The sequence below is a fragment of the Trachemys scripta genome, chromosome 14, assembly GCF_013100865.1.
Source record: "Trachemys scripta elegans isolate TJP31775 chromosome 14, CAS_Tse_1.0, whole genome shotgun sequence".
NCBI lineage: Eukaryota > Metazoa > Chordata > Testudines > Emydidae > Trachemys > Trachemys scripta.
In genome coordinates this window covers 39,714,477-39,738,412 of record NC_048311.1, presented here as the reverse complement: position 1 = coordinate 39,738,412, position 23,936 = coordinate 39,714,477, and the positions used below count along the sequence as shown (strand labels likewise).

General features: G+C 49.5%; 2 protein-coding genes across 6 annotated transcripts in view; one reads left to right on the top strand and one right to left on the bottom strand.

Annotated features, from left to right (window-relative positions):
- The window catches only part of LOC117887100 (zinc finger protein 208-like), an 882,934-nt gene that overhangs the window by 342,294 nt on the left and 516,704 nt on the right, over positions 1 to 23,936 (bottom strand). The window lies entirely within an intron of this gene.
- Positions 1 to 23,936, top strand: part of LOC117886905 (zinc finger protein 260-like) — a 241,991-nt gene that overhangs the window by 7,149 nt on the left and 210,906 nt on the right. For all 5 annotated transcript variants that reach the window (XM_034789035.1, XM_034789037.1, XM_034789036.1 and 2 more), the window contains one exon: positions 4,534 to 4,647. In XM_034789035.1, coding sequence (XP_034644926.1) covers positions 4,534 to 4,647 — 114 coding nt within the window. The remainder of the gene's footprint in view (positions 1 to 4,533; positions 4,648 to 23,936) is intronic.

Sequence of the window (23,936 nt, the reverse complement as noted above, 5' to 3'; positions counted from 1 at the left end):
GACTTGGAGTAGCAAGAGATGAATTCCTCCTTCTTTCATCCCAGGAAACATAGCACAAAGATCGGGTCGAGCCACTAGCGATGATAAAAAAGAAGTTGAAGTCAAATCTTTATTCATTTGTTGTATGATATTCCACTCTGTGTTCAAATTCTCTATTCTGTCCTGAGCACGTGGCAGCCCCATTGCTGGTAGTGCCTCACTCCACTCATCTGTCGGTGTTTTATAGCAGTGGTCGCCAAACTTTTTTGATCGCGCACCCCTATCAGTAAAAAAACGTTGAGCATGCACCCCCTGCCGCGCCGGCTCTACCATTTTTGCCGAAGCGCAAAAAAAAAAAAAATGCTGCTCGGACCTCCTGCCGCGCACCCCCAAGGATCCTCTTGCGCGCCTCACTTTGGAGACCATTGTTTTATAGGACAGGGATCTGTAAAAGCTACGTAGAATCTAGAAGTCGCTGCTGTAGATTTTTAAGAATCAAGTCTGTGTATTTTTTCAGTTGTCTTAACAAACACTTCTTGTCCTCTTCACTTAAGGATTCAATATAAATGCCTTCATTAGTCAACTTCTGGACTGAAGTCTTTGCTTCTTCCAGTACTTTTTCAATGGATCGCTCTCGGATTGATCCACATATAGCTTCTATTGGTGGACAAAGATCTACTACTGTTGTAGCAGATGCCTGGATGGCATTGTGTAATGACCCAAGTGGTTTCAACAGTAGACTTACAAGAGAGCGAATGGCAATAGTCTTCTCTGAACGTAGTAGCAAAAGTAATCCACCAGCCTCACTACTTAGATCCATCCCAGCTTGGTAGATACTTTCCAAAGCCAGTAATAACGGCTGGAGTAATTTTAAGACAACAGCCAAGGAGAAAGCTAGCGGGTTTTCCCAGGTTGGACTAATTTGAACTTCAGCCCAAGTATATCTTCTATATTTTCCAAGATATTCAGTCTTTTTGGACTCTTGCTGACAAAAGAATATAATGAAGACATTAAATTTATAGCTTTTTAAATGTCTTTTGAAGAGTCTGCAGCTTGTACTAGTGCTAGTTGGAGTAGATGGTCTCTGCAGTGTGTATAGGAGAGTTCAGGGTTACACTTTTCTCTAAGCAAAGCTTCTACTCCACCATGTCTTCCAGAGAAGTTTGCAGCTCCATCAAATGCACAAGCAGCCATCTGTTTGGGGTCCAGTTGACAAGCATTTAACTCTTCTACGATGTGGATTGTAACAGATGCAGCCGATGTGTCTTCTATAACTTGAACATCTAGAAATGCATCTACTGGCCTACCCCTAACATCAAGATAATGTTCACAATGACTTAATACTTGATGCCCATTTGCATCGGTGCATTCATCAGCCATGTATGCAACTTTTTTGAATGTGGTGAGAGAGTTCTTCACTTTTTCAACTGTTGAGTCTTTCACTGTTGCACCTCATGCATCTAGCTAGTCAGTTGTGGGAAGGGAGAGGGGGATGTGGGGCATTCTGGGTCCTGTTCCAATGCCCCGTGATGCATCGCTTCGCATCCCAGCAATCCCTGTGCTTCCATCCACATTTGTCACCATCTTTCAACGTTTTTTGTACTGCGTGCTCTGTCTTCCCTTTCGGTCTGTGGGAATGGATCCTGAAGCGCTGAGGAATATGCTGATGGGTCTCACCAGCACGTACGTTTGGCAGTCAAGTTACTCCTTAAGCTACAAACTGACAGTGAGGAGTCCGACGATGATGTCAACTCGTGTAACGGATATGACACAAGATTGCTTGTGGCATTCACGGGCATGCTCAGCACCGTGGAACGCCGCTTTTGGGCTCGGGAAACAAGCACCGAGTGGTGGGATCACATCGTCATGGAAGTCTGGGATGACGAGCAGTGGCTGCAGAACTTTCGCATGAGAAAAGCCACTTTCATGGGACTGTATGAGGAGCTCGCCCCCACCCTGCGGTGCAAGGACACGAGATTGAGAGCTGCCCTGACAGGGGAGAAGCGGATGGCTATTGCAATCTGGAAGCTGGCAACTCCAGACAGCTACCGATTGGTCGCTAACCAGTTTGGAGTGGGAAAGTCAACTGTTGGAATCATGTTGATGCAAGTTTGCAGGGCCATTAATCGCATCCTGCTCAGAAGAACCATGACTCTGGGTAACATGCATGACATTGTGGCTGGCTTTGCACAAATGGGTTTCCCTAATTGCAGAGGGGCGATAGATGGGACGCATTTTCCAAATCTGGCACCAGCCCACCTAACCTCCTAGTACGTTAATCGGAAGGGGTATTTCTCTATGGTTCTCCAGGCGCTTGTGGATCACCGTGGGCGTTTCATTGACATTAACACAGGCTGGCCCAGAAAGGTGCATGACGCACGCATCTTTCGGAACACTTGGCTGTTAAGGAAGCTGCAAACTGGGACTTTTTTCCCAGAGCGGAAGACCACCGTAGGGGAAGTCAAAATGCCCATTGTGATCCGTGGAGACCCCGCTTACACTTTAATGCTGTGGCTCATGAAACCCTACACAGGGAGCCTTGACAGCAGCAAGGAACGGTTCAACTACAGGCTGAGTTGGTGCCGAATGACTGTGCAGTGTGCTTTTGGCCGTTTAAAGGTCCGCTGGCGCTCTCTGTATGGGAAGGTGGACCTGGCCGATGACAACATCCCTGCAGTTATATCCGCGGGCTGTGCCCTCCATAACATTTGTGAAGGGAAGAGTGAAAGATTCACTTGGGCATGGACCTCTGAGGTTCAATACCTGCAGGCGCAATTTGCACAGCCAGAGAGCAGGGCTATTAGAGGGTCCCAGCGCGGGGCTGCAAGGATTAGGGATGCCTTGAGGGAGCAATTTGAGGCTGAAAACCGCCAGTAATGTCTGGTGCCCTGCACGGGGGTGAAGTGCAGTGGTTCCAATGTTAGTAGGAATCTGTGCTTGCTACACTGATTTGCAGAGCCTGCTGCTTTCCTGGGCTAAGGTATCTTTTACTTAATGCAATAATAAAGAATGTTTTCAAAGCCAAAAAAGCCATTTATTGAAAAGAAAATTCATGTATTGAAAAGAAACACAACTGCTTGGGAAATAGGGCAAGGGGTTGGGGTGGGGAACGGTTCAATCACAGATTTGCGTATGTCCTGTTCTCATACTCAGCCTTCCTGTCTGGAGTGCTGTGCAATGAGGGCTGCACTTCAGGCTGGCTAAAATGCCTGGTGATGGGGGTTGAGTGCAGTGGGTAAGGGTCGTAGTTTGCAGGGCTGGGTGGTGAAGATACAGGTGTTGGAGGCAGCTGGTGGCGATAAGAACCCGGATGTTGGGGAAAGTGGGTTGGAGGTGACATGGGGGCACAAGGGAAAGAGTTTTGGGACAAGGACTGCGGGGGGGGGGAGCGCAGTAGTGCTAAATACAGCACAGGCTAAGTACAGTTCTACTGCCCTGTCCTCATACAATAAGCATAGCAACATTTCATTACAAATCACTTGAATGCACAGGGGGTAACCCAACCCCAGCCAAAATCTATCACTTGGGCAACACAGCTCTGTTTGCTGGGTACCTAGGTAGATTAGGTGTGAATGGAAATCCAATCTGGTCCTGAAACCTTTCCCCCCAGCCCCCAGCCCATCACTAGCTGTCAGGGAGAGCTCATTTAAACTTTGCTTACAAATCATCATGTGAAATTATTCGGTTGGCCAACATCACCGTAATGAATGCACTGACATTGTCATCAAAAACAGCCGCCGTATAAGGAAGCTAGTCTATGTTCATACTTTTCACATCGATTATACTTTTCAGATACACGTATTTTATCATACACTGTATATGCTTTTAAAGTGTGTATTAATGTTTCAATTTCAAGTCAGTTTTCCAAACAATCACTACATTGGCAACACTGCATGTAACCAATTCACAAAACTGGGGGAGAAAGGGGCTGTTGGGGAAATCCCAGGGAAGTGTACCCTCCCCCGCCCACCCCGAGGGAGATGTGGGGGGGAAATCCCTGGGTTATGTTCTTCCCTGGTCAATTAGATTGGAGAAGAATTTGTCCCATAATCCACAGTTGCAGTGTGAGAGAGACTTGCATCTATGTACCCTCTCCAATCGGATCGCAGTGTCAAAAGCTAATGGACGTGCTAAACCATTCCCACCCACCCCCACCGTTCAGTGGAGCAGAAGTCATGCATTGTTCTGTTTGTATTATTCCTCCTTCACACACAGCATCTCTGTTCACCTCCCTCCTTGGGACTAGCTCCAGCCATGGGGAGGGCTCTGGGCTCTGCAGGTTTAGAAATAGGCAGGGGTTTAACTCTAGAGCTGTGTGTTTGTCAGCAAGGCCCCCAGAGTGCACAGACCCTGCAAACTCCTAGTGAGGGCGTAACAATTCCCCACACCTTCCCAAATGTCTGCCTCTTCCAAGGGGGCTCAGTGACTCTGTTCCCGTCCTCTTGGATTCCACATTCCTCCAGCACAGCACCGGGACATGGAATGTCCTTTGTGACAGACACTGTCTTAATCCTCCATGCACCCTGATCTGGTCTGATTTCACCCCCTGCGCAGGATTTCCCATTCCCAAACCTGAGCTGATCTCCCGCCTGGAACAAGGGGAAGAGCCGTGGGTACCCAATCTCCAGGCCTGTGAGGAAAGAGAGATCCCGAGAGGCACCCACACAGGTGAGGACTGACAGAGAAACCATTTGGTGAATGAAGGAAAAAGTTGAGAATCCCCAAAATGTGGTGTGAGCAAGGGCCCTCAGTTCTTCCTCATCTCAGCCAGGGCAGCGCTGTAGTCAGCAGATATCGCTTACGGCTTTCCAGGCATCCTGTTAGCTGCAGGAGATTCCTTCCCAACTTTCCTTCCCTGTGAGTGTTTGGGTGGGATGTGGAGGCAAAATCCAGTTGCTGATTCTTCACAAATTTAGTGTGTGGGGTTTTCCTTCTGTGCTGTTCCTCTTTCTCCCCAGCACAATGACTCTCATGTCTGGATTGTCTCTCTCCCAGCAGGTGCTGAGAGAGTGAGTGAGAACAAGGAGGGGAATCATCATGAGGATGTTCCTGGGGAAGTGGATGAATCTATTATATGTGGGGGAAGACACAAGGATCCCACAGCCCAGCAGACAAATCTCAATGAAGAGAAACCCTATCAGTGCTTCGAAAGTGGGAAAGGATTCATTCTGAGATCACACCTTGTGACACATCAGAGAATCCACACAGGAGAGAAACCACATAAGTGCTTGAACTGTGGGAAAAGTTTCACATGGAGATCAGGCCTTGTTACACATCAGAGAGGCCACACAGGAGAGAGATCCCATAAGTGCTTGGTGTGTGGGAAAAGTTTCAGATACAGATCAGTTCTTGATTCACATCAGAGAATCCACACAGGAGAGAAACCCTATAAGTGCTTAGACTGTGGGAAAAGTTTCATACAGAGATCTACTCTTGTTTCACATCAGACAATCCATACAGGAGAGAGACCCCATAAATGCCTGAACTGTGGGAAAAGTTTCAAACGGAGATCAGGCCTTGTTAAACATCAGGCAATCCACACCGGAGAGAGACCCCATAAGTGCTTAGACTGTGGAAAATGTTTCAGATACAGATCAGTTCTTGATTCACATCAGAGAATCCACACAGGAGAGAAACCCTATAAGTGCTTAGACTGTGGGAAATGTTTCATACAGAGATCCACTCTTGTTTCACATCAGACAATCCATACAGGAGAGAAATCCCATAAATGCTTGAACTGTGGGAAAAGTTTCAAACGGAGATCAGGCCTTGTTAAACATGAGGCAATCCACACAGGAGAGAGACCTCATAAGTGCTTAGACTGTGGGAAAAGTTTCAGACACAGATCATTCCTTACTAGGCATCAGAGAATCCACACAGGAGAGAGACCCCATAAGTGCTTGGACTGTGGGAAAAGTTTTATAGAGCGATCAGACCTCATTAAACATGGGAGAAACCACACGGGAGAGAAACCCCATAAGTGCTTGGACTGTGGGAAAAGTTTCATAGAGAGATCTGCTCTTCTTTCACATCAGACAATCCATACAGGAGAGAGACCTTATAAATGCCTCAACTGCGGGAATGGTTTCCGTTGGAAGTCAGTCCTTATAATACATCAGAGAATCCACACAGGAGAGAAACCCCATAAGTGCTTAGACTGTGGGAAAAGTTTCACACAGAAATCAGTCCTTGTTAAACATGGGAGAATCCACACGGGAGAGAAATCCCATAAGTGCTTGGACTGTGGGAAAAGTTTCATAGAGAGATCTGCTCTTGTTTCACATCAGACAATCCATACAGGAGAGAGACCCCATAAGTGCTTGAACTGTGGGAAAAGTTTCCGTTGGAAGTCAGTCCTTATAACACATCAGGCAATCCATACAGGAGAAAGACCCCATAAGTGCTTGGACTGTGGGAAAAGTTTCAGGTGGCAGTCAGGCCTTATTAAACATCAGAGAATCCATACAGGAGAGAGACCCCATAAGTGCTTGGACTGTGGAAAAAGTTTCAGGTGGCAGTCAGACCTTGTTATACATCAGAGAATCCATACAGGAGAGAGACCCCATAAGTGCTTGGACTGTGGGAAAAGTTTCAGGTGGCAGTCAGGCCTTGTTATACATCAGAGAATCCATACAGGAGAGAGACCCCATAAGTGCTTGGACTGTGGGGAAAGTTTCAGGTGGCAGTCAGGCCTTGTTAAACATCAGAGAATCCATACAGGAGAGAGACCCCATAAGTGCTTGGACTATGGGAAGTTTCCCACAGAGATCACACCTCATTAAACATGGGAGACTCCACACAGTATCTAAACTTCTGTGACCCATGGCCAGAAAGGGGGAAGCAACTTGCAGGCTAATTGATCCAGATTCAACCTTTAGAGACATGCTTCGTAAGTGTGTAAATGGTATTTAGGGCCATTCCATGTTCTACAGGCTTCAGCTTTGAAATGTAAACTTGTATTCCTAAAGAATTGGAGGAAGTCGTCTTTGTTTACCTATATCTTGTTAGAGGTTAACAATGTAACCAAACGGTTCCTCTCTAGGGCTGTATTCTCTTAATTTGGAGATCAAACAGAAATATTAACATTTAGATAAAACTTGGGTGTAATAATGTCATTGTCTGCAGGTCTCTTTAAAGTTTGTGGGAAACAGTCTATGAACTCCTTACTGGATAATCACCTTATGTTAATCCATGTCGTTAATTGCCGGTGATGTTTAGGAAATACAAGGTTACTTCAAAAGCCTATTGTTCACCATAGGACTGCGTGCTGCCGAGAGGCTGCAAAAATCTGTATTAAAAACTCTTGGGACCTGATCCTTTTCTCTCAGATCTTCTTACGCTTTATTCGGGGGGAGTTTGAGTCGTAAGACTGAGATCTCCAGTCTCCTCTGGACTGCCCTGATATCGAACATTTGGACATTAGACTAGAACCTGATTAAATGATTCTAAAAAGTACTCCTCAATTCAATTCTAAAGCACCATCTCTGCGGTGAAACTGACCTAAGCACTCTATTAATGTCTGTATGTATAATGATCTTTTAACCAATACTCTCTCTTTTCTGCTTTTAATAAATTTGACTTTAGTTAATAAGAATTGGCTGTAAGCGTGTATTTGGGTAAGAACCGAAGTATTCATTAAGTTCTTGGGTAATGTATCCAATCCTTTGGGATTGGTAGAACTTTTTAGATGATGAACAAGATTTTCAGTAATCCTCATTATATTTAACGGGGCTGTCTGGGAGGGAGCCCAAGGCTGGGTTGCTTTAAGGCAGGCAGTGCGTGGGCCCAATCTGACAGCCAGATGCTTTTGAATGGAGCCTTGAAATTTTTTTATTTATCTATTATCATCATTACTGTTGGGTTTTTTTATTATAATTTTCTCTGGAGTGTGGACCTTGTCTATACCTTGACAAAGAAATTTTGACCTTGACCAAAATAGACTTGACTACCTGTGCTTTAATAGAACTGTGTTTTGGCTTCTGGGTAACCAGTAAGATGGGCATAGAAGGTGTTTTATTGCTGGCTTGGTGAATCTAACTATTGGAATATCCACCAGCTTGGGGGATTGTCTGCCCCGTTCTTTGCAGTTTGTCCTAACTGATCAAGGTCAGCGCTGGGTTCTGGGGAGGACACTGGGCGTTGAATGGTTGGGGCTGGTGGAGCTGGGAAGCAGGGGGAGCTGGGTGCTGGGGTATTGAGTGTTTGGGGATCATGGGATAAGAGGCGAGGGAGAGCACAGGGGTAGAGACGTGCTGCCTCTCCTCACTCATCCCCTTCTCCCTGTCCCCTCTGCATTCAGACAGGGCCACTGAGAGGGACTGATAACCACAGGACCCTTTGTGGGAGGCCTGGAGATCCCACCTTTGCCTTCGAGCGTCTGTCTATGCTAGGAAATGTGGTCGGGATTAGCCAGCGCATCTCTGTGACCTCTGCCAGGTTTCCTAGCGTAAGCTGTCCCTGAGCATCTACGTGTAAGGCTAAGATTTTGTCATGGGGCGGTGAGTTCTATGAGCCCTTGGTGCCCGGGCTCCAGCAATATTCAGGGCCTGGGGCCCGGCTCCACCAATATTTGGGGCCAGGTCTCTCCCCTGGCACCACCTGCCGCCCTCCCCCCCCCGTGTCTCTCGGCCCCCACTTGCTGCCCCCACGTTCCTCCCCTGGGCCCCGGAGGGTCCCTGCCTCTCCCCTGCAGCTCCATGCTGACTCTGTGTTGCTGGACTGGCTCCCCGGCATCAACTGCTGCCGCAGGGTCCTAGTGCCCCCCCCCCCGCCATGCACAAGCGGCAGGGCAGGCTGCTCTGCCCCTGCCCTTCTGCCTCGGACCCTTCTGTTTTCTGGCGGGACCCTTCACAAGCACAGGGGCCCCCGCTGCCCCCAGTCACCTCTCCTGCCCCATGCTGGGCAAGGGGCAGCCCCATCCCCCACCCCCAGTGAGACTACGGTGAGGGGCAGCGGCAGGGGAGGAGGCCACACGTGATGGCAGCCCCCCCCCCCCCCCCCCGACACCCACCACAGGGGAGGTGAGGGGGCTTCCTGGACCTGAGGGGCCCTAGGAGCACGTGCAGTGACAGTGGTGTGAGGTGAGTGTGCTGCAGGGGGGAAGATGGGGGTCCTTCCCCTGGAGCTCACTGCTGCCAGGGGCAGAGGGCTGGGGGGAGTCCTCCTCTCTGGCCCCAGCCCTGGGGCACCCTGCCTGCACCCCAAACTCATCCTCAGCCCTGCCCCACCCCAGAGCCCTCACCCCCCCCGCACCCCAACCCTGTGCCCTAGCCCTGAGCTCCTCCCACGCCCCAAACCCCTCATCCCCAGCCCCAGACAGAGCCCTCATCCCCCCACACTCCTACCCTCTGCCCCAGACCTGAGCCCCCTCCTGCATCATGAACCCCTCATCCCCAACCCCACCCTGCACCCATCACCCCACAGCCCTCACCCCTGCACCCCCTCCCTTCACACCCCTCCCATCCCCAAACTCTGTCCCAGAGCCTGCATCCCCACCCCCTTCCCACATACCCTCTCCTGCCCCCAAACTCCCTCCCAGAGCCTGCACCCCTCACCCCCTCCTGCACCCTCACCCCTTGCCCCAGCCCAGAGCCTGCACCCAAACTCTGTCCCAGAGCCTGCACCCCCACCCACTGCCCCAGCACAGAGCCTCCTCCTGCACCCAAACTCCATCCCAGAGCCTGCAACCCAGACCCCCTCCCCCATCCAAACTCCCTCCCAGAGCCCAACCTCTCACCCCTTCTGCACCCAAACTCCATCCCAGAGCCTGCACCTTGCACCCCTCCTGCACCCCAATCCCCTGCCCCAGCCCAGGGCCTGCACCCCAGACCTCCTCCCCCCACCCAAACTCACTCCCAGAGCCTTAGTCAGATGAGGGGTGGAGTTTGGGGGGGGGGGGGTTCTGGGCACCACCAAAATTTCTACAAACCTGCCACCCGTTTGTCATGGATATCGTTAGTAAAAGTCATGGACAAGTCACGGGCTCAGTGATCTAGGGGGCAGCTCTCAGCCACCACGAGGTGTGTGGGGACCCCACAGCTCCGAGCCAAAATGGGCTGAAGTCATGGAGGTCTCTGGAAGTCACAGCTTCCGTGATTTCTGTAATAAAATTGTGGCCTTACTTATGTGTTCTGACCCCCTCCCAATTAGCAGAGTGATTGTTAGTCCCTAAATTCCCCCTTTGGAGCCAGATTGTCTCATACCCAGATAGTCTCAGATTACTCCAGGCCCTGCTAAAAAGCATTTACTGTTTGTCCATTTTCTCCCTTATGGAGCAGAATTAACCAGATGCTAAAAAAATGGGGAGCAGGGACAGTAGCCGGTGGTGTTTTAGCTTCTGTGCTATTTGAGGATGATAGGGGTGAGTTTAAGGGATTCCCTCCTTCCCCCATCCCTCCACCCTCGACACAGCAGCCTCTGTCCCAGCAACGGAGAGTTTTAACCTTCTCCTCATTCTACCCCTCCATCTCTCAAGGTGTCACTTACCACCGTGTCCCTGGCTCTCTATGCTTAGGAATCACAGTTTCTATGTCTATGATCCTAAGTCAGACTCTGGAGGGCTGGAGAAGAAAGTGTCACAGACCTGGGAGTGGGTGGGGAAATCCCAATGAACCTCAAAGCAGAATTTGACATTTTAGATCAATGGAGGGAGGGATTGCTCAGTGGTTTGCTCATTGCCTTCTTAAACACAGAGTTGTGAGTTCAGTCCTTTTTAGGGAGCTGGGGCAGTACATGGTCCTGCTGTGAAGGCAGGGGACTGGACTCAACTCAACTCAATTGACCTTTCAAGGTCCTTTCCAGTTCTATGAGATAGGTATATCTCATAGCCCTGTTTCCATCTATTGGTAACATTGCTTCCTGGCTTTTTCTAGTCTTAGTGCAGATCATTTGTAGATGGGGCGGATATTTGTGTGTGTATAGTGTATCAGAGGGGTAGCCGTGTTAGTCTGGATCTGTAAAAAGCAACAGAGTGTCCTGTGTGTATAGTCTTTCTTTCTCTTTTCGTATAATGATGCTAAAACCTTTGCAACTAATACAACCAAATAATGAGGCAAAAAGTGAAGCTGGTTTTGCCACTGGATAAATGGATAACTTTATTTTCTGGATTTTTAATCTTGAAGGATTCTCTGAGAACATGAAAGTGTCTTATCGTCCACCCTAGATTGTGGGTTTTTCCCTCTTGGTGATGGCCGTTTGGTCACATGAATTGATATTAGTTGAGTTTGACAGGATGTAACTCAGATTTATTGAGGACTTCCCGAGACAAATGATCATTTGCCAGAATCGTCTTTTTTTAGATTTTATTTTATTTTAATCTTTATCTAACCCTTTGTCGTCAGATTTTTGTGTGTGGTTTGAACAATGACAGTGATCAGTATCTCTCAGCACAAATGCTGATGGTGCAAACTAGATCAAGACTCCGAGAGGCAGAGACTGAAACTTGGAATGAAGTTACTGCCTGATCCCTGCAGTGATGTGAGATACCGTTGGGAGGGGGTGAAGGTCGGACGTGGGGGGGGGGGATGAAAATGCTGAGTTTGCTCCTCAGAGCCAGACGGCTGAGGCTGAGAACTGTGAACTCGCTGCATCAGAGCCAGAGAGCAACGAGACTTGGCCTGTGAGTGTTGTGGGAAGCTGCCCCTGAACTCTAAAGGACCCCAAACAAGGATAGGGGGAGCGGGCAATGTTTCCATATTGCTGAGATGCCGAGGTTTGGCGCAGGCAAGAAGGGAGCCGGGGATGTCAACACACCTGGGCAGCCTTGAAGCCAGGCCGACCCCCATCACTGAGGCTAGATGGAGATGAGGAACCCGACAGCCCAGCTTGTCTCCGCCTGCCCCTCACCACAGTGTCCTGTGTTGGGATGACAGAGACTATCTTTGCCCCACTCACCCCACACTGCATCCCTCTTGTGACTAACCCCCTGTTCCCCATGTTCACCACTTGTGTATGGTTCTGATATATCGTGTACAATGTAGGCCTGTAAAAAGCAACAGAGGGTCCTGTGGCACCTTTAAGACTAACAGAAGTATTGGAGCATAAGCTTTCGTGGGTGAATGCCCACTTCATCAGACGCAAGTAATGGAAATTTCCAGAGGCAGGTATAAATCAGTATGGAGATAACGAGGTTAGTTCAGTCAGGGAGGGTGAGGTGCTCTGCTAGCAGTTGAGGTGTGAACACCAAGGGAGGAGAAACTGCTTCTGTAGTTGGATAGCCATTCACAGTCTTTGTTTAATCCTGGTCTGATGGTGTCAAATTTGCAAATGAAGTGGAGCTCAGCAGTTTCTCTTTGGAGTCTGGTCCTGAAGTTTTTTTGCTGTAAGATGGCTACCTTTACATCTGCTATTGTGTGGCCAGGGAGGTTGAAGTGTTCTCCTACAGGTTTTTGTGTACCACCATTCCTGATATCTGACTTGTGTCCATTTATCCTCTTGCGTAGTGACTGTCCAGTTTGGCCAATGTACATAGCAGAGGGGCATTGCTGGCACATGATGGCATATATAACATTGGTGGACGTGCAGGTGAATGAGCCGGTGATGTTGTAGCTGATCTGGTTAGGTCCTGTGATGGTGTTGCTGGTGTAGATATGTGGGCAGAGTTGGCATCGTGGTTTGTTGCATGGATTGGTTCCTGAGTTAGAGTTGTTATGGTGCGGTGCGTGGTTGCCCGGTGAGGGATCATTGGAAAACTCATGATCTGCCGTTGAAATGGGTGTGACACCAGTGCATGTAGAATGGTGAGATTTTACTGTATGTTTGTTACTAGGGTGACCATATCCCAGGTGCCCCCAAAACTGGGGGAGATGGGGAGCTATGAGTTAGAGGGGTTGTGGTGGGGGTATTCATAAGGTGAGGGCAGTGTCAGTCACTGTCACAGTGGCAAGGCGCTGGCACAAGCCCACAATGCAGTGACAGCTGTCAGTCAGCGCCTATCTGCAGGACCCCCCTCCTCAGGGCTGGGGTCTGGGTGGGCGGGATCTGGCAGCAATCAATCAATCAGCTGCAGGTATACAGGGGAATGGACCAATCAGCTGTGGGTGCAGGGCAAGAACCCAATTGGGTAGATGACCAATCAGGGGCTGTTTCTGAGCTACAGTGTGTCTGTTCTGCAAAACCCCTGGACATTTGCTGTTATGGGAAAAATCTCTTGGACAGAGAGAGCAGGCTAAAGAAAGAGGCTTTGTCTGGTAAATCCCAGACATATGGTAACCCTGTTTGTTACTGAAAGATGCCATAGTTCTGGAGAACACCCCCAGACTAGCTCCTCAGAGATGACAAAGGACTGGCCATCAGTGTTAGAAAACTCTTATCTGGCCATCCACCAATAGGAAGAAAGGGGTAAACAAAGACATTTACAATTCATCTGAAGGACGGTTTGGAGCTCACATATACTATGGAGTTGCCTGACTCCATGACCCAGCAAAGACCTTTCCAGTATAAAGGGTCAGAGTATAAGAAAGGGGGGGGAAGGCCTCTGGCCATCTCCCCTCCCCCATCTCTACTGCCGGCAGCAAGATCACTTGAAAGACAATAGGAGCAACACTGAGCTGGGGGAGTGGTCCTAGCTGGAAGGCTTTCCAGTGAGCATGGACTGCTGAAAGATTTTGGGTGAGAGAAATCCTTTTACTTGTAAGGGTACGTCAACACGCCAAACCTAAGTTGACCTATATTAGGTTGACTTACAGCAGAGGTGGGCAAACTTTTTGACCCGAGGGCCACATCTGGGTGGGGAAATTGCATGCAGGGCCATGAATGTAGGGCTGGGGCAGGGGGTTGGGGTGTGGGAGGGAGTGCGGGGTGTGGGTGCAGGAAGGGGCTCAAGGCAGGGGGTTGGGGTGCAGGTCAGATGCGGGGTACAGGAGGGGCGGAGTGCGGGAGGGGGCTCAAGGCAGGGGGTTGGGGTGCAGGAGGGGTGCAGAGTGTGGGAGAGGGCTCAGTGCAGGAGGGGTGCAGCAGGGGGCTCAAGGCAGGGGTTTGGGGTACAGGGTGCAGAAGGGGTTTGGAGTGTGGCTTCTCCCCCTCCCCGCACCATTCCCCTCCCAGTTTGACACCAGATCATTGATAACTACTCTGAGCACAGTCTTTCAACCAGTCGTGCACCCACCTTATAGTAATTTCATCTAGACCGATGAATTCCTTCCTACCGGTCAGAGGCTAACACTCTGGTCAGCCTCATTAGCAGGGCAGGCTGGCCAATGAAGGAGTCAGGAGTCCGTCCTCTGTGTGAGCTGGAGCTGCCTGCCAGAGAAGGGCAGAGCTAAGGCGAGAGGAGCAGCCGGAGCTGGGCTGGAGGCAGAAAGAAGCTGGACCTGGACCAGTCCTGAGCCGGATGTAGTGAGCAGCTGGGCAGTGCGTGGGGGAACCCTCGGCAGAAGGCCCAGCGCAGAGAGACGCCCCCAGCCAAGAGGCCTCGCAGGCCAGACTGGGAGGGGGATCATAACCCCGATAGGAGGAGGCTGACACTGGAAAGAAGGGCCCTGCTACCTAGAGCCTGAAGATACGTGGCCACTTTCAGAGCAAGTGTCCGACCCATCACATCCCTGCAGCACAGCGAGAGGCTGAGAAGAAGGCCCGGGATGTATGAGGAGCAGACTGTGAACTGCCCTGACATTCCAGAGACGCTGGTTGTGGTTCCCCCCCACAGAGCGGGGTGACGTGTCTTCCTTTCGCCTTTCGCCATTTTTGTCCTTAATTTTTTTAATTACTTGCTGTTTAATAAATTGTGTTTGTTCTGAACTCTATGCAATGCTGAGTGGCGACACCAGGGAAGTGTCCGGAGTGAAGAGAGCACCCCAGACTGGGGATACAGCACCCTAGCCTCTGTCCTGAGTGATCACAACAAGATTGGGGGGCGAGTCCCTCAGGAATCCTGGGTCCAGCATCGTCGGTGTTTCCGGGACTAGAGTGGAAGGGGAGCCCTTGAGGTCAGGCAGGCTCTGGGTGAAGGAAGTGGGTGCGAGGACTCAGCTCCTTTTGCTATTTGATTCCGTCGGGGTGGTGTATAAGCCAGGAATGTCCCCCGCAATGGTGGGACCCTTCCCCCGCTTATCACTGTGCATATATATTGGTTTGTCCTAAAGTTAATTAAGTATTTTAAGAAAAAGTGTCAGAGCGGCCACCAGCGAGAGTTGCTGGCCACACTCTGAGGCCACCAAAAATTTGGTCGTGAGAACCCCTGGGCTAGACACTCATAATGGGCCCTTTTGACCTAGAGCCTGTTAGTCTAACAAGAGCCGGACACAGAGATGCTGCAGCGCGGTGGGTTGATCGCTAGGACCCAGGAGCANACCCTGTACCATGCCGTCTTCACCCCAACCCCTGCTCTGTGCGTTCCCCCTCACCCCAGTCCCTGCATTCCCCTCTTGCACCCCAACCCCTGCTCTGTGCGTTCCCCCTTCACCCCAACCCCTGCACTCCCCTCCTGTGCCCCTAACCATGGCCGGCTCCAGGCACAAGCTTGGCAAGCTGGTGCTTGGGGCGGCCACTCCGGAGAGGGGCAGCAGGTCCAGCTATTCGGCGGCAATTCGGCGGACGGTTCCTCACTCCCGTTAGGAGCGAAGGACCTTCTGCCGAACTGTCGCCGCAGATCGCAATAGCGACTTTTTTTTTTTTGGCTGCTTGGGGCAGCCAAAACCCTGGAGCCGGCCTTGCCCCTAACTCCTGTACAATGCCACCTTCACCACAATCCCTGCACTGTGCTTGTACCCTTCACCCCAAGCCCTTCGCTCTTTTGAACCGCTAACCCCTGCAGTTTTCCCCCTCCATCCCAATGCCTGTACCCCTCCTACACCCCTAACCCCTGCTCTGTGCGTGCCCCCTCACCCCAGTCCCTGCATTCCCCTCTTCCACCCCAGCCCCTGCCCTGTGAGTCTCCACTTATGCTCAGGGATAGCTCAGTGATTTGAGCATTAGTCTGCTAAACCCAGGCTTGTGAGTTCAATCCTTGAGGGGGCCATTTAGGGATGGGAGGAAGGGGGGTTGGTCCTGCTTTGAGCAGGGGGTTGGACTAGCTGACCTCCTGTTGTCCCTTCCAACCCTGATCTTCTGTGATTCTAACCCTACATTCCCCCTTCTGCACCCACGTGGGGGTGCCTAAGGCCGCTGGCATTGCTGCTGGCTGCCTGGCTGGACTGCTGCTTCTCCACCCTGTGCACCCCTAGGGGGCTGTGGGGCGGGGGAGTCAGGAGCCCCGTCAGGTGTCACTGCATCCAGGTCACTTTCCCCAGAGGGCAGAAGAGCAACAGCTGCTGTTGCCTCATAGACAGCCCAGGCGGGAAGTAACCTGGGTGCAGGGAGCCCTGGTGTTATGTTGGGGGGGGGGGGAAGTGTGTGTGTGGCTGAAGTCCTGTTCAGACACAAGCAGCTGCCAGCAGCTCCAGCCCCAGAGAGGCTGCAGCACCCACAGATTCCCCCTGTTCCATCACCCCAGCTCACTGGAGACCAGTACCCAGACAGGAGGAGCTCCCAGTCCAGAGTGCCCAGGGGGTCCGGGGGGGGGGGGGGGCAGGAGCAGTAGAGCAGGGGAGGGGTGGGGCACCCCTGCTCCAGATGAATCACCTGGCTCAGCTCTTCCTCCAACAGCCCCCTGCAGCCGGGGTCTCTCCCCCGTCCAGACACTGCTGCTCGCCTGCCTGCCCCCTACCTCAGCCCAGCCAGATCTCAGCAGGACAGGTGGGAATCAGGCAAACCCAGCGCAGGGTGTCCTCTTCAGGAGTGGCCCTAGATTAGCTGCCAGCAACTGGCGCCCTAGGCAAACCATGCAATCGGCTTTTGGTTAACTGGGAAACATTTTGCCCCTTTTTTCCTTTTAATGTTTTTTAAGCAGGTTTTTTTTTTTAAACCGAGGCTTAATTATTCGCTTTGTCCGTCCATCCATCTGTCCAACCAATGTTTCTGAGATCAGATAAAACAAGACATGAAATTTTCAGAATAGATACATAATACACAACAGCTAGATGATATTTCAGTCCAATTTCAAATAAAAATGCATTAAAAATGTTAATTATAATTTTTATTATTACAAATCCAAAATTATCCATGATGCTATCCTGCTTTAACTGCCATTACCACCACATCCAATATAGAAAGAAATAAGAAAACTCTTCAAGGAACGTTAACCTGTATTTACAAAACACTCCGAATAAAAAACACTCTGTGCTCTTAAAACATGACTTTTCTTGCTTTAAGTTTTTCAAATTCAGTCACTGGTTCTTTAGGTCCAGTTTTCCAGCTATTTCGTGCTCTATTAACATTGTGGCAAGTCCAACAAGTCTCTCTTGCACCATTGTTGAATGCAGATATGTTTTTATCAGTTTTAAGTTTGAGAAGCTACGCTCCCCACTAGCTACAGAAAGTGGCAAACTTAAAAGAATGCATAGAGCTATAAAAATGATTGGAAAACTGTGAGTTTATTTTCACAAACAAACTTCAGTACTTCTTCAGGAGTGGAATGTTTCTAAACTCGTCTTGAAAAAGTCTGAAGCTCCCTACACAAATCTGTAGCATCAATGTCTTTTGAATTTTCACGAGTCAACGCCGACTCCAGTTTTATACAAAATTATCTTATCTGTTTTGCTGTTTTCTTTTGCAAGCTGTGGATATCACATAGAAATCCAAATACAGACTCTAGCTGCTGCATCTGTTGAAATCTTTCGTTAACCGAGTGAATAGCACTATCAAGGACTGTGAAGTAGAAATTCACTTTGAACCTTTGTTTTCGGTTCTGAATAAGTGTGTCTTGTCCTTCATACAAAAACTTCTGTTTCTTTTGGCAAATCCAAACTGGCTCTGGTTCAGATTCTATCGGAAAGTCTATTTCTTCTGCAAGCTCGAGAGAATCTACCAGTGTTCTTTCAACCCTTCATCACTTCTGAATTCCTCCAGAATATTTTTAGTTTTCTGCAGTTTTTGAATAGTAAAATATATGTTCAAGTTCTTTTCCTGAAGCTGCTTACTTGCGAGGTTAATCTCGGAAAGGATATTATACCACAAAATGAGTAAAGTCACAAATATGAACTTGGAAAGGCCATTTGCAAGAGCTTCTGCATCTGAACGTGCCGTATTGCCAGATGATCCAGTAAAGGTAGTGTCATCAGAAATTTCAATTAGGGCATCATAAATATTTCCAAGTTCATAGCGAAGCGGCTTCAAAGCATCGATGTGATTCTCCCATCTTGTCTGACTAAGTGGATTCACAGTTAGAGAATTCACATGGCAAGTCAGAATCTCCCAACGGCGTGTTGAGCCTGAGAAAAACACATAAACACATTGCACCAGGTCAAAGAAACTGCTTGCCACTGTCACAGAGTGTGGGGAAGTCTGGGCTCTTCACCCCCACTTCCTGTGATTTACCATGACTCTCAGCCAGCCAGAAAAATGGAAGGTTTATTGGACGACAGGAATACAGTCCCAAACAGAGCTTGTAGGTACAACCAGGACCCCTCAGTCAAGTCCTTCTGGGGGGCAGGGAGCTTAGACCCCAGTCCTGGAGTTCCCTCCGTTTCCGCAGCCAGCTCCAAACTGAAACCTCCTCCAGAAGTTTCACCCAGCCTCCCCCCAGCTCCTCCGCCAGCCTTTGTCCAGTTTCCCGGGCAGAAGGTGTCACCTGGCCCCAACCCCCCTCCTGGGTTCAGGTTACATGCTCAGGTATCATCTCTCAAGTGAAGTCACACCCTATTATCCCATCACCAATGCAGATGGTCAGAGCCGGATTTAGCAAGAGCGGGGCCCGATTCCTGGGGGTGGGCCACGCTCCACCCGGGGTTGCGGAGCTTGGGTCCGGGCTGGAGCCGCTGGGGCTGGGTCCAGGGGTGCTCAGCTGGCACCGGGCCGGGCGCAGGCCGGCGCACTCGGCCGGGACCGGAGCCGCTTGGGCCGGGGCTGCTCGGCCAGCGCCGGGGCCGGGCCAGAGCTGCGGGGCCAGGCAGGCGCGCTTGGCCGGAACCAGGGCTGGCACTCCGTGGCCCGAGCCGACCAGGAGCCACTCGGGCCAGGGACGGGGGTGCTCGGCTGGCGCCGGGCTGGAGCTGCGGGGCCGGGCTGGCGCGCTCGGCCGGAACCGGGGCCGCCACCCCGGGATCTGAGCCAACCCGGCTCAGAGCCACTCGGACCGGGGCCGGGGGTGCTCGGCCAGGGCCGGAGGGAGCCGCTTGGCTGGGGCCGGACTGGGCCGCACCTCCCTGGATCCCTCCTCGTGCCCCCCCTCAGCTTACCTGCTGCTGCCTGCCCCTGCTTGTTTTCAGACTTCCCGCGAACATCTGATTTGCGGGAAGCAGGGCGGGGGGAGGAGCAGGGGGCGGAGCGTTCAGGGGAGGGGAGGGGAGGAGGGGGAAGTGAGCTGGGGGCGGGGTGGACAGCTGCGGGGCCCGATTCAGCGGAATCGGCTGAATCAGCCTAAAGCCGGCCCTGCAGACAGTCCCAACAAAACTCCCCCGCAACGCTCCCTGGTCAATCTGCCCCACTCCCTACTCCGTCACAGCCTCCAAATAACATCTATCAGCTTCATGGACAACTAATTCAGAGAATGCGCACTGCAAGGAACGAAAAAGGCCCTAGAATTGATTTCCATCAATCAATTTACATCCAACCAAGCACGTGCTTGGGGCGGCACCTGGTAAGGGGTGGCCAATCTTGGGGTGGCGGGGGGCAGTGCGGCGTGGCACTCGGCGGGGGGGGGTTCCGGCGGCGAAGTGCTCGGCGGAGGGTGTTCGGCGGCGTGGCGCTCCACTGGGAGGGGTTCGGCAGCGCAGCGCTCGGCGGGGGGGTGTTTGGCGGCACGGCGCTCAGCGGGGGGTGTTTGGCGGTGTTTGCGTGGGGGGGCTTCAGCAGTGCAGCGCTCCATGGGGGGCGGAGGTGTTCGGCAGTGCAGCGCTCGGCGGGGGGTGTTCGGCGGCACAGCACTCGGCGGGGAGTGTTCGGCGGCGTTCCAGGTGGGGGGGTTCGGCGGCACGGCGGGGGGCGGGGGGGCGCTTTTTTTTGCTGCTTGGGGCGGCAAAAACGTTAGAGCCGGCCCTGATCATTCTCCTGTGTACACCATTGTCTTTACCCTTCATATTACTCCCATTATCATAGCCTTGGCTATGTAAGTTTTCAACAGATATTGACATTGTTTCAAGCTCTTGTAGAATAGTTTCAGTCATAAATGCTCCAGTTGTCTCCTTCAGTGGTACGAAACCCAAAAAATGTTCCTTTATGAGCCCTTCAACACTATCTTCATCTGCAGACTTTTCCATAGCCACAAAACAAATGATCATCGTCATTTGTCCAACATGACTCACGGGGTGTACAGTCCAGTATTATTGAAAAGTATTTCGCAGAATGGGCAGCTTCTACAATTTTCTTTTTAATGGTATTTGCTAGGACTTGAATCAGTTCACTCTGCATATTTTTTCCTAAGTAATGAACCTATGTTTCATGAGCAGTTATTTTACGTAGATGCTCCTTCATGATTGGATCAAACAAAACTAGGTATTCAACAAATTTTAGTTTCCATTACCTAGAGCGTATAATTTTTCATTTCTACCGCGGCCACGGAATGCTAAATTTTACCCACCGAGAACTCTCACTAAAGCAATCAGATGCTCTTATATTTGTTGCCAATATTCTTATTTTTCCTTGATCACATGTAAATTTTCTTCATCAATAGTTTTTCCTTTTCTCAATCGTAATTCAAGTTCTTTCCGATTTTGAAAACATTCCAAATGTTCTGTACTTCTTTCATGTGAGGAGAGAATTGAAGATATGTTTTTCCAGTCCTTCGAACCATTTTCAGTAAGTGATGTACCAATTGCTTGATTTGCAAACAACTTGCAGCAAAAGCAAAACACAGAGTCCTTCGACACTGAATATTGTAACCAGTTTTGATGAATTTCTTCCGCATTAATGAGTTTCCTCTTCTAATGCTGAGCAGAGAATTTTCTTTTATTTCCATCCTTAGGGAAAGGAAATTCATGAACTTGTTCGGGTCCATGTTCCAAAAGAATTTGCCGCAGACTGTCATCACATCTGGGCCATGAAGCTGGGTCCCCATATTGTAACTTGTTTGTAACTTCCTCATCTTTTCTTCCTTCTACTTCATTTACTTCAATTTCTGCATGTCTCTCTGAAGGTGAATAAATTTTCTCCACTTTCATATCAGTCTGATGCTGTGAACTGCCTTCATCTAGAAGTAAATTTCCATCATCTTGAGTTTCCAAACTGCTTTTTTGTGGATGTGAGCTACCCTCATCTCGAAGTAATATACCTTCATCTTGATGTTCCAAACTGCTTCCATGCGGATGTGAGCTAATCTCCTCTCCAAGTAAAAGTCCTTCATCTGGATGCTATGAATTGCTTCCATCTTTATTTGGATTAAAGAGAAGATATTTCAGGAAGGATCCCTGCTGTTTTGCTTGGTCCTTTTCTTTCTCAGCCTTTCGTTTACGATACTCAGCTCCTGAGGGTTTTCTTTTTCCTCTTTTTGTCACGGGGCATTTGAATATTGTTATGTACTGTGCTCCCGACTGCAAGCATTATAGCATTAAGGATGGCTGACACACCCACCACATGGTTGGTGATTTAAACCACATTGCAGCCATCCCAACACTTCTTTTCACCGTTTAAAGGTTCAGTGATTAGTAAAAACAAGGAGTCTGGTGGCACCTTAAAGACTAACAGATTTATTTGGGCATAAGCTTTCGTGGGTAAAAACCTCACTTCTTCAGATGCATCTGAATTGTAGATACAGACTAACACGGCTACCCCCGATAAGTGATTAGTAACATACACTCACTCACCTATTAAAACAGTTAGTTATAGCGTTTACACGGAAACAAAATGACCTTTTTCGATGTTATAACCCGACACCGGTTGTTTGGAAAGTAATCCCCTTCCTCACGGTTACCCACTTGAGGTGTGACGTCATCACTTTCATAGTCTATTAAGCATTAATGCTGTTACTTTTTTTTATGAACCTTATTTATTACATGTGAACCAGTTATAACAAAGAAAAGTTCATAATTATACAGCCCGAGAATAACGCTAAGGTTTAATAACGTTTAAAGATACTCACCTTTTGGATTTATAACGCTGAAAGACGTTATTCTTTATTCTTTGGCACCAGAAAACACAATTTTCCACAGTATTCGCTCGATTCTTAACCATCTACCTGCGACGTGTGTTAAAATGACCGTTTGACATGTACCAACTGGCGATATCTCCGCTCTATATGAATTTCCGGCTATGCGACCTTGATGTATATTCAAGTTAGGTGTCACTAGCACTGCAGCTCTTGCTGCTGATGGATGTGTTTCATTGTGGCTGAGTTATTGCTTATCAAAATTGCGGAGTGGGTCATCTTGACCCTATGTCGCAAATTGAAAAAGGATATCGCTAAAATTTTCTTTCTTTTTGCAGTAAATCAAATATTTGACATATTAATAAATTATCAGAAATGTAGAGAAAATAATTATAATTCATATTTCCTCCATACACGCACAGGAATTGAAATAATGACATCTTTGTTATTTTATTTGTATTTTTTTTCATCTTTTTCCTTTTTTTTCCTATTTTTTTTTTTAATTTGATTTTTTCCCTCGAATTTGGTGCCGCATTTAACTTGGCACCCTAGGCGACCACCTAGTTCACCTTTATGGACGGCCCGCCCCTGGTCCTCTTTGGTGGGCCGCCTGCCCATACTGTCCACTCCAAAGACCGCCCTGAACCCTGTCCCAGATTCTGCCCCTTGGAGCTCCACCTCCTCTGCGTTTGAGTGGTGTGATGTTCTGATTAAAATATGCATATAGATCACTGTTGCAACCATTGTTATATATTTGCCACAAATCTTCTACAACGTGTGGCATGTGAGATGTCTATGGAAAGGTTACCATTTCCTGAATACAATTATGCTATTTGTATGCATGTATAATTTCTCTATCTGAAGGTATAAATGTTAGCCAGGCACCTGTATTTCAAATGTTGGCCCCTGTGGTAAGACCCATGAGGTATTTAGCCAGCACATTGTGAAAGGACTATTCAAGTTGAATGGTCCATCAAGGTACACTTAGCTCACAAGGAAGACACCCAGCTGCACCTAATGGACTTTCCTGTGAACGTTCAAACTGGAGTGTGGGTAATAGCTTCTGTTGTGATTAAGCAAAATTATGCACGGACGTGTGACTCCATACTCCATCTTTACCTGTCACATTCCACAGTAAGAACACTGGGATTCCCTCCACATGGCACCTCCATCTGGCCTCTTTCCTGCTCCGGACTCTTTCCTGCTCAAACCTCTGGACTATGCACTTATACGAAGGGGAGCGTTCTAACCGGAGAATGGAGGACCTTCCAAAGATTTGGAAGCAACCAGAGACTTGACTTAAGCCAGTGGTTTATTCCATCACTGCTACAAACCCAAACCAAGAACTTTGCAATTATTGTATGTATTTGATTCCTTTAACCAATTTTAACCCTCACCTTTTTCTTTCTTTCTTTTTCTTTCCAGGGCCATCCCTAGTGGGATATGGGGCCTGGGACAACCCTCCCCTCATCTCCATCCCAGGCCCTGCCACTACCTCACCTCTTCCCACCTCTGCTCCGTCCCCTCCCTGCCCTCTTCCACACCTTCCCCCAAACCCCTTCCCCCGAGCGATGTGGCTGGTAGCCTGGGGAGCGGAGCGGGCTGGGGCCAGTTCGTTCCATTTCCCACCGCCGCCAGTGAGTGCGGGAGTGGGCCCCACCTCTGCTGCCAGCACCGGCCTCCCGCTAATCCCCCAGCCTTTCCTGGGCCTGCCTTTCTTTCTTTCTTTCTTTCTTTCTTTCTTTCTTTCTTTCTTTCTTTCTTTCTATAAATAAACCTTTAGATTTTATATACTAAAGAATTGGCAACAGTGTGATATTTTGGTAAGATCTGAGTGTGTGGCGGGTCCTTTGGGCTCAGAAGAACCTGTTATTTGAGGAGACAGGTTTTAAAGAACCACTCA